The sequence below is a fragment of the Phacochoerus africanus genome, chromosome 1 (genome assembly GCF_016906955.1).
Source record: "Phacochoerus africanus isolate WHEZ1 chromosome 1, ROS_Pafr_v1, whole genome shotgun sequence".
In the NCBI taxonomy this organism is placed as follows: Eukaryota; Metazoa; Chordata; class Mammalia; order Artiodactyla; family Suidae; genus Phacochoerus; species Phacochoerus africanus.
In genome coordinates, this window is record NC_062544.1 from 49,869,897 (window position 1) to 49,883,281 (window position 13,385).

The 13,385-nt window shown below is 35.5% G+C and overlaps 1 protein-coding gene across 1 annotated transcript in view; it reads left to right on the forward strand.

Moving 5' to 3' along the window:
- EMB (embigin) overlaps positions 1-13,385 on the forward strand; it is a 44,001-nt gene that overhangs the window by 15,694 nt on the left and 14,922 nt on the right. The window contains exon 3 of the mRNA XM_047763862.1: positions 13,020-13,206. Within this exon, the coding sequence (XP_047619818.1) occupies positions 13,020-13,206 (187 nt within the window). The remainder of the gene's footprint in view (positions 1-13,019; positions 13,207-13,385) is intronic.

Sequence of the window (13,385 nt, forward strand, 5' to 3'; positions counted from 1 at the left end):
AACCTTATAAGAACCCTAAGCAATGGGTGCTATTACTATTTGTAATTTGCTGCTAAGGAAAAAGAGGCACAAGGAGGATTAAGTGACTGACCATGGTCACAGGTGGTAAGTTGGGAGTTTGATTTTGAACCCAGACAGTCTGGCACCATTATACTGTGCAGCCTTTCTTAATGCCCAATTACTCATTTCTTTCAGCAATGTTATTAACACAATTTTTAGCAAACTTAAATTAGTTTTGAAACCATGTAAAAAGTTTCAAAAACAATGAAAACAAAGCTATTTTCATCACCCTTTGCTAAATTGGTTTGTCTTAGAATGTGCATCTGCTGAAATAATGAGTATATTTGTAAAAGTATAATTGACTAAGAATAAAGTGTTTTTTTCCAGTTGTCTGATAATACTGGGTTTCAAAAATTGATCTTTTAATAATGGGCTATTTTTATATCACTGTGTGAGGTTTTCCAATGTCAATATTTGGAGTTCATTATTTTATTTATTTTTTCTTTCTTTGTGCATATTACAGTGTTTGGTGTCCCCATAAGTATGTTATAGTTTAACCAAACAGGTTAAAAATCAAAACAGCAGCTGGCAGTTTACTTGACCACCCTGGTAATGTTGGCTTAGGCTCTCCCCAGCAGCACAATTAATTTACCATTTTGAGAGATGAGCCGCTGTCCTGGCAAAGACCTGGTAAGACAAGGAGGTAGACAAAGCTGGCCTTGGAGCTACAGATCTGTACATTAAGGTACAGAGTAAATTTGGAAAGATTAAGGAAGATCAGGAAAGGTGGCCATGTTGCTTAGACCATCTAGGCAAGAATTCTGGGTTAGGACCACTCAGATTTCAGGTTCAAGTATCTGGTCAATGAGATTGAGAAAAAGAAAAGAAGCAAGAGTCCCTTATATTTGGCTACTCAGACCTTTTGTTGCAGAGAAGATCCTAGAATGACTCCAGTGAGGTGCAAATGTTTATGATATTTCTCAGAAGCAGACTCATCAAATCTTATGTAGACTCTTGATGTACAGAGGGAAAAATGTGAAAACTAATACATGCAGAGAGTGAAAGAAAAGGTGGAAGAGGGATCTACCATAGTGATGCCATTGGTGGTAGCTATAAGCAACTTTTGTTTCACACTAGGGTTTCTCAGCATAAATACTGACATTTTGGGTTGGATATCTTTAGCGTTGGGGGGAGTACATTTGGGACATTATAGGATGTGGAGCAGATCTCTGGCCTCTACCCACTAGATTTAAGTAGCATCCACCAAGCAGTGACAACTGAAAATGTCTCCAGATATTGCCACATCTCCCATGGGGGCAGAAATATCCTCAGTTGAAAATCCCTGCTCTACACGTAAAAAAAGAATAGCTGTATAACTCTTCCCTGTCCCTTCAACATAGGAAGACAGATGATTTGATAATCACATGATGATAACATTTAATAAGCAAATCTCACCTAAAAGTTAGATGATTGTGCTGAGTAATAGGCATGGAACCTCCTCACATAAGTGGGACAAGGAACCTGATCAGTTATAATTGCGTGTTTTCCCTTCCCTTTTGTGGATGTTCAAATCCTACCAGTCTTTGAGAATCAAGTCAAAGCTTTCCTCTTCAAACAAGCACAAATAGAGAAGTACTGTTTCTGTTTCTCTGATAAGTATCCACCATTTTAAAATTATTTTTAAATAATTAAAAAAGAATGTATACATGTATGTGTAACTGGGTCACCTTGCTGTACAGTAGAAAATTGATATAACACTGTAACCCAGCTATAATAGAAAAAATAAAAATCATCATAAAAAAATAAATTCATTTTAAGAAATATTAAAATGTTATTTCCAGCAACACAGTAAATTAGGGAATCTGAAAATTCTCTTGCCACACAAAGGAAATCTAAAATATAGCAAACTTTATTTTAAATATGTAGCTAAGTACTGTTAACAGATATAATTAACAAATCAATCTATAATAGGAATGGAAAAGAGTTTTACTTCAGCCAAATGGAGGATTATAGTCCAGGAGACAGATTCAAACAGCTCTTCCCATAATAGGGAAGGCTTATAAAGGCAAAAACCACAAAATTAACATAAGTTGGTTGTCAAGAATTCTAACTGGAGCTGGCATGAAGTAAGGGTGCTTGTTAAAGATTGGTTGGGGTGTGAAATGGCTGCATAATTAACAGTGGAGACCTTTGAGACTCTAAGGCCTCAGCTGGCAGCTGCTAGGCATTTTGAGAACTGCTGGTGGTATCCTTTTAATCTGATACAGTTCAGAAAAGGTAAGTTCTCAGCGATGCAGGAACCATTTGCAACCATATGCATGATAGCCTCCCAGCTGCATTTTCTTTCTTTCTTTTCTTTTTTCTTTTTCTTTCTTTCTCCTTCTTTTTTTTTTTTTCTTTTTGGTCTTTTTAGGGCTGCACCCATGACATATGGAAGTTTCCAGATTAGGGGTCGAATCAGAGCTGTAGCTGCTGGCCTAAACCATGGCCACAGCAACATGGGATCCAAAGCACATCTGCGACCTATGCCATAGCTCAGGGCAATGCCAGATCCTTAACCCAATGAGCGAGGCCAGAGATCAAACCCGAAACCCCGTGGTTCCTAGTCGGATTCGTTAACCACTGAGTCACAGCGGGAACGCCAAAAGAAGAAATATTTGAAACATGAAAAACTTGAGTAAAAATATGATGGTATTTAGAAAAAAAAAAACACTTTTGGGGGGAGTATCTTCAAGGTACACTGTGAACTTACTCAGTGGTATATGTCAAGTATATCTCAATAAAACTAAAAGAAAGGGGGGAGAAAAGAGAAATCATGTTTGAGATACAGCCAAATAGAGCTTCTGGGGATAAAGACAAAACTTGTTGGACTTGACTACTTAACTGCTTCTCTCAGTTTGCTCTCTTTTGCAGTGGTAACCTCTGCTCTGTGTGTGTGTATGTATGTAACCAGAGAAATTATATATAGTATTGTTTTGTGTTCTTTTTTTAAATTTTATTTTATTATTTTTTATCTTTTTAGGGCCATAACCAGTGGCATACGGAGGTTCCCGGGCTAGGGGTTGAATCAGAGCTGCTGCCTATAACACAGCCACAACAACCACGGATCTGAGCCTTGTCTGTGACCTACACCACAGCTCCTCGCATCATCATGGATACTAGTCAGGTTTTTAACACGCTGAGCTACATGGGAAATCCGTTTTATATTCTTCAATATGGATGTAAACCCATATGTATCATTCTGAAAACTGCTTTTTTGTCATCCTTCAACATTAGTTCCTGGCATTCTTGCCATATGACCTATGGATCTAGCTTGTTTCCTTACTGTGTGCACAGTATAGATATACCAGCTTCCTTGGATATTTTTCTGTTAATGTTTAGTTTACTCATTTTTTTTCTCATAAAATTGTAAACCATGTAGCAGTGAACATTTCTACATGTCTTTTTGGACATGGTTGTATGTGTTCCTCTAGAACAAATACCACAAGTAGAACTGCTGAATTAGAAACTATGCACATTTTTAATAGATACTTGAAAATTGCCCTCCAGAGTATCTTGACAATTGGCCCCTTCCCCTACCTGCATATCTGAGTATAATTTTCCCTAGATCCTGACCAACCTTGATAGCGTTAAACTCTTTGCTATCCTGAGTGTGAAAAGCTGTACCACTGTTGTTTTCATTTGCATTCCAGAGTTAGAAATATTTATATATGTGTGTACTTACTTGTTAGTATTCTTTATTCATTTTCCTATTGGGCTTATATATGGTTCAGTTTATTTAAATGAGACAGCTCTAAATTTTTAGTACCAATCTGCGCTTTGTATAAAAGTCGTAAATATTTTCACTTGTATTTAAATTTTCACATTTTTTTGTGTACAAATCTCATTTATATATTTTCTATTATTTTCATAAGAATTTTTTATAGGAATTTTTGAACCTTTAGTTTTTTAAAACCATTTAAAACATAGTTTTATGTATTCTGTATGATAGAGCACTAACTTATTATTTTATATAAATCCCAGTGTCCTTTATTGAATAGTTCTTTTTCCAACTGCTTTGAAATACCACCCTAATCATCTTCCAAATTCCCATATGCTATTTTTTTTTGTCTTTCTTTTAGGGCCGCACCTGCAGCATATGGAGATTCCCAGGCGAGGGGTCTAATCGGAGCTGTAGCTGCTGGCCTACACCACAGCTCATGGCAATGCCAGATCCCTAACCCACTGAGCAAGGCAGGGATCGAACCCGCAATCTCATGGTTCCTAATCGGATTTGCTTCCGCTGTGCCACGACGGAAGCTCCCCCATGTGCTATTTTACTTTTCTACTGCTTAAATGTTTTTCAGACTTTTTGTAGTGCTACCAAAGTAAGGAATAAACTTACCTCATCAACTGATACAAACCATGCATGTACACACGTCAAGCAGCATCTACATCTAAGAGATGTGCTGTACTTTGATAATTTCTTACAATCCATTAAAAAACAAATCTAATGGTAGCTATTAAATTGATTTCTTAATCCACTAACAGTTTCCAACTTGCAATAGGAAAAAATTCTGCTTATTTTATTCCATTAATTTTATTGGTGTTTTCCAGCATCATTAATTTTTGAAACATCACATCTTTGTTCTTTAAAAAAATAGCTTTTCCTATTTCCTAGAGTTTTACTCTTTCATATGGATTTCTTTTTGGAATCAAGTTCCATACAGGTATTTTCTGGATTTTGACTGATGTTTTCACTCAATCTGTATATTAACTTGGGGGAGAATTAGTATTGTTATGATACTGTATTGTCACCTGTGATTTAGATCTCATTTGCCTTAGGATATCTATTACAGTTAAAATTTCCTTTTTTTAAAAATAAAAATTGCACATAATTAAGATGTACAACATGATTATATATAAATGTGTTACTACTATAGTCAGGCGAATTAACATATCATCTTTTCACATAGCTGTTTTCTTGTGTGAAGAATGCACCCAAAATCTCTTAGCATATTTCTTGTGTTCAATACAGTATTATTAAGTATAGTCTTCATGCCTGTACAGTAGCCCCAGTCTTATTCACTCTACACAACTGCAACTTTGTACCCTTTGATCAATATCTCCTTATCCCTGCCCCTCCTCAGTCCCTGGTAACACCAGCATTCTCCTGCCTGCTTCTGTGAATTCAACTTTTTTTTTTTTTTTTTTAGATTTTGCATATAAGTAAAATTACATGGTATTTGTATTTGTCTTATTTTACTTAACATAATGTACATAATGTCAGGGTCCATCCATTTTATCATAAAAGTCAATTTCCTTCTTTCTCAAGGCAGAATAATGCTCCTGTATGAGTGTATGCATGCCACATCTTCTTTAAGATTTCTTCTATCTGACATCTGGGTTGTTTTTATATCTTGGCTATTGTGAATAATACTGCTATGAATATGGGGGTACAAATCTTTCTTCCAGATCTTGATTTCATTTCCTTTTATTATATACCCAGAAATGGGATTGTTGGATCATATGGCAGTTCTTTTTTTTTGGCTGTACCCCTGACATATAGAAGTTCCCAGGCCAGAGGTTGAACCTGTGCCACAGAAGGGACCTGAGCCACACAGTGGCACTGGATCCTTAACCCGCTGAGCCATCAGGGAACTCCTGGCAGTTCTATTTTAATTTTTTGAGGAACTTCCCTACTGTTTTCCATAATAGCTTTATCAACTTATATTTATACCAACAATGTACAGTAGTACTCCGTTTTCCACATCCTAACCAATGCTTATCTTGTGACTTTTTGATAACAGCCATATTAACAGGTATGAAGTGATAACTCATTGTGGTTTTGAATTGTATTTTTTCTGATGATTAGTGATGCTGAGCACCTTTTCATACATCTGTTGGCCATTTTTATGTCTTTTTTTGAGAAATATCTATTCAGTTCCTTTGCCCATATTTTAATTGAGTTTTTTGTTTTCTTGCTATTAAGTTGTTTGAGTTCCTTATATATTTTGATTAGTACCTTTTCAGATCATGGTTTGCAAATATTTTCTCCCTTCTGTACAGTGTTTTAATTTCCTTTGCTGTGTAGAAGCTTTCTAGTTTGATGTGGCCCCATGTGTTTATTTTTGCTTTTATTGCCTGTGCTTTTGGGATCATATCCAAAAAAATCATTTCCCAGACCAATGTCAAGAAGCTTCTTCCTCTGTGTTTTCTTCTAATAGTTTTATGGTTAGGATGTAAATAGAGTTCTGGAATATGCCAGGAACTTAAAGAGGACAAATACGAAGAAACCCTGAAATAGTCTGGTTAAGATATTACTGCTAGCACTGGACTTTCAATGTCTCTAGAATAAAGGTACATGGTAGATTTGGGAAAAAATCATTGAATAAATGTAAGGCACATAGGTGTTCAATAAATAAGCACTGAATGAATGTGTAAATGAACAAATGATGTCTATCACTGCTATAAATCTACTGTTGCTATTGTGATTAATTTTTCAATTCCGCCTAGGTCCTGAAGTCACCTTCTCTAACTTAAAAGTCCTAGGTAGGAGACTTGATTAGGCAAGTGTCACTCACAGGGGTAAGGAAAAGGAATATCTGGCTTTTCGGCTCCCATAGTGAGTAAGTGAGGGGGTTTTGCCTCTCACCAAAACTTGGAAAAGGTGTTCAGATTTTGGTTATCCAGATATAATAGTCCACTGCTATAGTGTTGGATTAACTCTGTGTTAATTATGTGGAAATATTACTAACCTATATGATTACTAAAACAGTTTAACTATTTGCTGTAGTTTCTCTATAACTAATATAAACAGTAGTTGCAGTACTGTTTGTTCTATTTCTTTTGCTGAGAAAAATGTATTTGATTATTGGATTATGAATAAATGCTATATCCTCAAATTAAATATTATATTGTTGAAACAAAAAGAAATAGACCTTTCTAGAATTTGAATGGAACCATAAATCTTTTTTCATTTTTCTTTAAAATGATCTTAGAAATTAGTTTAGAAAGTATAGAAATAACCATTATAACTGCTATGAATTGAAGTAGAAGAAAATAATGACTGACCAGTAGAACTTCTTTCGGCCAGCATCTCTTCTTGAGTAATTTAAGTACATCTTCCAGAATATTGATAAATGTTTGATGAATTATGTTTGGTTAACCTGTCTTCATTTGTGTAGAAATTGTCCCTTTTTCTAGTATTTCTCTCTTTATTTTGAGAATACCTGTATAAAATTCCCAAAGGTTTCACATAAGCTATGTTCATATAACACCATAGTTCATAAGTCTTCAGGAATTTCAGGGGGAGGACTTGGAGATTTTATATACTTTATATATGTACATATATGTGTACACATGATTTTATTATATATTTTTATAATTTTTATACTCAAGTTGAACTTATATCCTTTTGGGTTTCTCTGTACACATTGGTGATTTTACTTTTTAAGCACATGGAATTCGGAAGCCACATGTTTTTTAGATTGTATCTCAGTATCACACTGGTCAGATGACATAAATCACCTGTTGAAGAACTAAATTTAAAAAGATGATTATAATTCTTTATTTGAATATGAGATTTAATTTGGGAGAGCAATATTCTTATGTTATTTTACAAATCTGAATATGCAGTGTAAGATATATTTTATTGTTATACAGAGGAATTATTTTATAAAATCAACTCCATATGGTAGGAAGCATGACATTAATGGAGCAACAGCATGTTAAAAATAGGACTGATTGCCCCATTTTTATATAGGGGTGTTAGACTCATGTTAGAGTGGCTTTCTGGCTGTTTCTGTAAGGATTCTGCATTTTCTATCTATGTTTTAGGATGTAGAACTGATTTTTCTAGGGACCTTGTTGACTTGTACGGCAATATGAAGGAGAGCCACATTTATCATGTCTCTCTTCACTTCAATCAGAGTCGCCCCAGCTTACCAGTGCTATGTGTTGTAGTGTAGTTAACTCTTTTTAATAAGAGTTCCTACTTTTATAGCATTTGGGAAACACTGTCCTATGTACAAAATTTTAATTGACTTTTTCCAGTTTTTTTTTATTTTTTATATAAGAACACAGTAGATTTTTATTTCAAGTGATATGACTCCTAAATGGACCAATTACGATCTAACTATTGTCATTTCTCTGAAGATAACAAATGACTTAAATAAAAGTCCATATACTTTTTTTCCCTTCTAGTTTTATTGCGGTATTACCGGCAGTTACATCATTATCTAAGTTTAAGGTGTACAGCATAATGATTTAACCTACATATCATGAAATTATTACCACAATAACTTTAGTGAATATCCATCATCTCATATGGATACAAAATTAAAGAAAAAGAAAAAAACTGTCCCTTGTGATGAGAACTCAGAACAACTTTCATATGTAACATACAGCAGTGTTAATTATATTTATCATGTTATACATTACATCTCTGGTACTTATTTATCTTATAACTGGAATTCAGTACCTTTTGGCCATCATCCAGTTTCCTTTCCCCCAACTCCTCTCCTCTGGAAACCACAAATCTGACCTCCTGAGGCCCCTCTTTTCTCTATAGGTTGTTTTCCTTTCAAACGCCAAGCATGGGGGTACACCAATCCAGTTCAGTCTTCTCCATGCAGTACCAACAAAGGCTGTAAGTTCTATGAGCACAGACTGCAGAATGCAGACCTCTCTATATGTGTGGAATCACAGAGGGAGGACTTGGAGATTTTATATATTTTATAAAGTATGCCTTATTTCACTGGGCATGGGGGTTCATCCATGTTGTTACATAATGCCAAAGGAATTTCTTTCTTTTTTAAGGCTGAGTGATGTTCGATTGTTTGTACATACCACATTGTTTCTGTCTGTTCATTCACTGATAGTTGATAAGGTTGTTTCCACATCTTAAACAACAACATCTTGGCTATTGTGATATAAGAGGTATCCAGAATAGTCAAATTCACAGAAGCAGAGAATAGAGTGGTAGTTGCCTGGAGCTGAAGAGAGTGGGAAATGGGGACATATTAGTCAAATGTATAAGTTTCAGTTACGCAAGATGAATAAGTTCTAGAGATCTACTGCATAACATTGTGCCTACGCATAAGAGTGTAGGTCTCCTGTTAAGCGTCACTACCACAAATTTTTTTAAGTATTGTCATTATTATTTTTTTTTTTGCAAATGAAAGGTATCTAATAAGAGCAGATAAATGATCTGAATTTTACTTTTTATTTATTTATTTATTTATTTTTTGTCTTTTTAGGGCTGTACCGGTGGCATATGGAAGTTCCCAGGCTAGGGATTGAATCAGAGCTGTAGCCGCTAGTCTGCACCACAGCCACAGCAACTCAGGATCCAAGCCATGTCTGTGACCTACACCACAGCTCATAGCAACACCGGATCCTTAACTTGCTGAGCGAGGTCAGGGTTCGAACCCTCATCCTCATGGATGCTAGTCAGATTCGTTTCCACTGAGCCATCTCAGGAACTCCTGAGTTTTACTTTAGAAGGACAACTTACATGTTGTTACAGAAAACATGGAGAGGAAGAGAAACTTGTAGAGAAGAGAAGTTGGGAGGTCATTTGTCTGGTCCTAGTGAAAGATAATGAAGGTGTAGGGGAGGAAAAAGTTTTCTTTGACCCTCTTCGAGTCCCTGACTTAGATCTAAAAATTAAACTAACAAAGATAAATCAACAGGAGAAAAGCATACAAATTGGTGTGTTTTACATGCCACAGCATCCTTCATAAGGAAATGAACACCCAAGGAAACAGTTAAATTTGAGTATTTTTATGCTATGCTTGATGAAGAGTGGATAGTTGTGGGGGAATATGATAGATCAAAGAGTATGTGGTAAGTGTAATAAACTGGGGGAAATTTAGCAAACCCTATTTATAGAATTCTTCTATGTGTCCCTTTGTCTTTAGAGCTAAGGATGCTCCTTTCCCCCAGTTATAGGGAGGGCACCTCTCCCACGAGGGTTTTATGACCTGTTTCAGAGGAGAAGGGCTGGGGGAATGTCAGAGGGAGCTTCCTTCTTCTGCTTTTACAAAGTACCTCAGTTGAAAATATTCAGTAATACCAGGGTATGGCATTTTGGGGGTAGTGTGTCCTCAATCCCACTGAAGTGCTATAGGGTGGAGACAACTGGGCAAACCTGATTGACATTTAAGAGATAAGAATCAACTGGATTCTAAAGATGTGAATTCTTAGGGATCAGGGTAGGAGAAGGCTAATGCATCTCCCTAGGATATTCTGAGTTTGAAGAACCTTTGGGATATCTAGGTTTAGATGCTCAACAGACAACTGGAGATGTGGGGGGTCAAGAAGTTTTGAATGGAGCCAAAAAAAAAAGGTTTTACAAATAAAGGATATTAGAAATAATATTCGAATCCAACAGGGAGTGAGTAAAGCCCCAAGGGAGATAGACATTCATAGGGTAGTTGGAAGAACTGGTGTGGCTATTAAAATGTTAGGATCATGAAATAGGAGCGGAGTAAAGGGAATTTCAAGGAGTCAGTAGTCTCCATCAACAGTAAAACACGAGCTTTGCAAAGAGATCATCAGGTTAAACAGGTCTTTTTTAACCTAGGAGAAAGCACTTTCTAGGTTTAAATATATGCTATATATAAATGAGAATGCTATATTTAAATGAGAGTGTGGGTGAGAACTGAAACTGTGTAGAAAACTCTTTTAAGAAATTTGCTAACAAAGTTTCTTTGACAGACAGGACCAAATTTTAAAGCTATCCTAACAGCTAAAGGTGAAGTGAGAAAAAAAACTACAGAAAACAGAAAGCTCAGGACTAAATACAGTAGACTTTGAATCATTTTCTCCTGTTCCTAGTACCTCAAATAATTTCCGCACGTACATATGCTGAACCATATAAATTCCTTCAGTTTTACTGAGTTTTTCCTCTTTATAAATGAATCTTGTTTAGGTCTTTCTACACCTACGGTTTTTGTTTTGTTTTGTTTTTTGGGCATAAAATTCAATTCAGCAATTTTGGAATTACAGGAGGAGTTATTTCAAGCAAGTGCTCACAAAGCACTTCACACTATCTGAACTTCACTGTTTGCAAACTTTGCACCTGATCATTGCTTAAGGAATCATTTTTGTAAAGTTTTTTAAAATGTAATTAAAAGTGATGTTATGCTATTTTAAGTTATATTTTTTACTTTCTATATGTTGGTTCTCCATTCTATCCATTTTACATCTTCTTCTTCCTTTTTTTTTTTTTTTGGCTGTGCCCATGGCATGTGGAAGTTCGCTGGCCAGGGATCCAGCCCTTGCCTCAGTGACAATACCAGATGCCCAAGCCATTGCACCACAAGTGAATTCCCTGTACTCACCTTTTAATAATACTATATTATTAAGCATGATATTTAATAATACTATATTATTAAGCATGTAATGCACTGCCATCTCCTAAACACAACCCTTTTCTTCCCATTAAAAGTAACCATCACTATTCTGATTTTTGTAGTGACATTTCCTTGCTTTTTAAAATTGGAGTTCCCGGGAGTTCCCGTCGTGGCGCAGTGGTTAACGAATACAACTAGGAACCATGAGGTTGCAGGTTCGATCCCTGCCCTTGCTCAGTGGGTTGGCGATCCGGCATTGCCGTGAGCTGTGGTGTAGGTCGCAGATGCAGCTCGGATCCCGCGTTGCTGTGGCTCTGGTGTAGGCTGGAGGCTATAGCTCCGTTTCTACCCCTAGCCTGGGAACCACCATATGCCACGGGAGTGGCCCAACAAATGGCAAAAAGACAAAAAAAATAAAATAAAATAAAATAAAATAAAATAAAATAAAATTGGAGTTCCTGTCATGGCTCAGTGGTTAACAAACCTGACTAGTATTCATGAGGACACGGGTTTGATCCCTAGACTTGCTCAGTGGGTTAAAGATCCGGCTTTGCCATGAGCTATGGTATAGGCTGCAGACGTGGCTCAGATCCCGAGTTGCTGTGGATGTGGCTGTGGCTGGCAGCTACAGCTCCAACTGGACCCCTAGCCTGGGAACTAACAAATGATGAGGGTGCGGCCCTAAAAAAAAAAGAAAAAAGAGACAAAAAAATTCTTTTATTACCTAGGTGTACATCCCTAAATATTCCAGTTTTTACTTTTTTTAAAAAAAATGCTTTTTTTTTAGTGTCTTATCATTTTTTATCTCTCTCCCTTTTCTAATTTACTGCTGAAAAATCCAGTTCATTTATCTTGTATACTTTTATCACAATCTGGATTTTGTTGTTTCTTTTATGTGGTATAGTATAACATGAAAAATTTATGCTCCTCTATTATTTGATTACCAGTGATACACTTAGTGTAGGAAAAGCAGTGTGCTTGATTATTTTTCCTTTATTTACCACTGTTCAAAAAAAAAAAAAAGTTAGCTCTATGTATTCTCCCTAAGTGGGATGTATATATCTATCTTAATACATTACCTTTGGTCTTGTACTGATATTTTAAATTCAGTGAAAATTCTGAATTGTAGGATGTTTATTTGAATTCTTCTGTTTCATAACTGTATCTTTATCCCATCTGTACAAGTTCTTAAGTATTAAGAAGGCTGGGAATGATAGAATTAGTAAATCAGACCCCATTATACACAAAATATTCTATATTCTTGAAGTGACTACCAATAATATGATTACTGAAAGGAGTTAAAACAGTCATTCCTTACTCTTCCCACTAGTTTTTGTTTGTTTTTACAATGCTACTGTTTCTACACTGTCAGAGGTATTTCTTTAAACATTACTCTATCCCCTAAATCTTTGCCAGCTAGAGATTTTAAGCAGATTAAGATCACAGCCTTAGGCTTTTGTGATCCCATTATTGTAACAAAACTTTTCTTCAGCTGTGCCTAAGAAAGAAAATAATAAAAGGACCCAAATCTATGTTGACATAAGAATAATTCTTCAAAGGAATGTTTCATTAGGAAACTGTTGATAGAACACTATTATTGATGATTTAAATTATATATTGGATTTCCCCTAAATATTAACTTTTACATGTTTTTTGTTTGTTTTCTTTCTTGGCTAACAGAACATTCCAATAAGCCAGTAGAAAAAAATATCACTTTAGAAAGACCTTCTAATATAGAACTCACATGCCAATTCACAACATCTAGGGATCTGAATTCAGTAAATGTGACTTGGAAAAAAGATGATGAACTACTTAAGAATAATTATCTCATCAATGTAACAGGAAGGCTCCTGTATACCCAATACATGTGAGTATACAAAATTTTAACCTGTATGGCTAGATAAAATTAGTTAAATTCTAAATATTTTTGCTAACTGAGCATTCTTTGCTTTCGTTTGAATGTTATGCTAATATTCTAATTTGCATATTTACATAATTGTTTCTATTTTTAAATTTTGATTAATGGTTAAGTCTTTTCTTTCATTA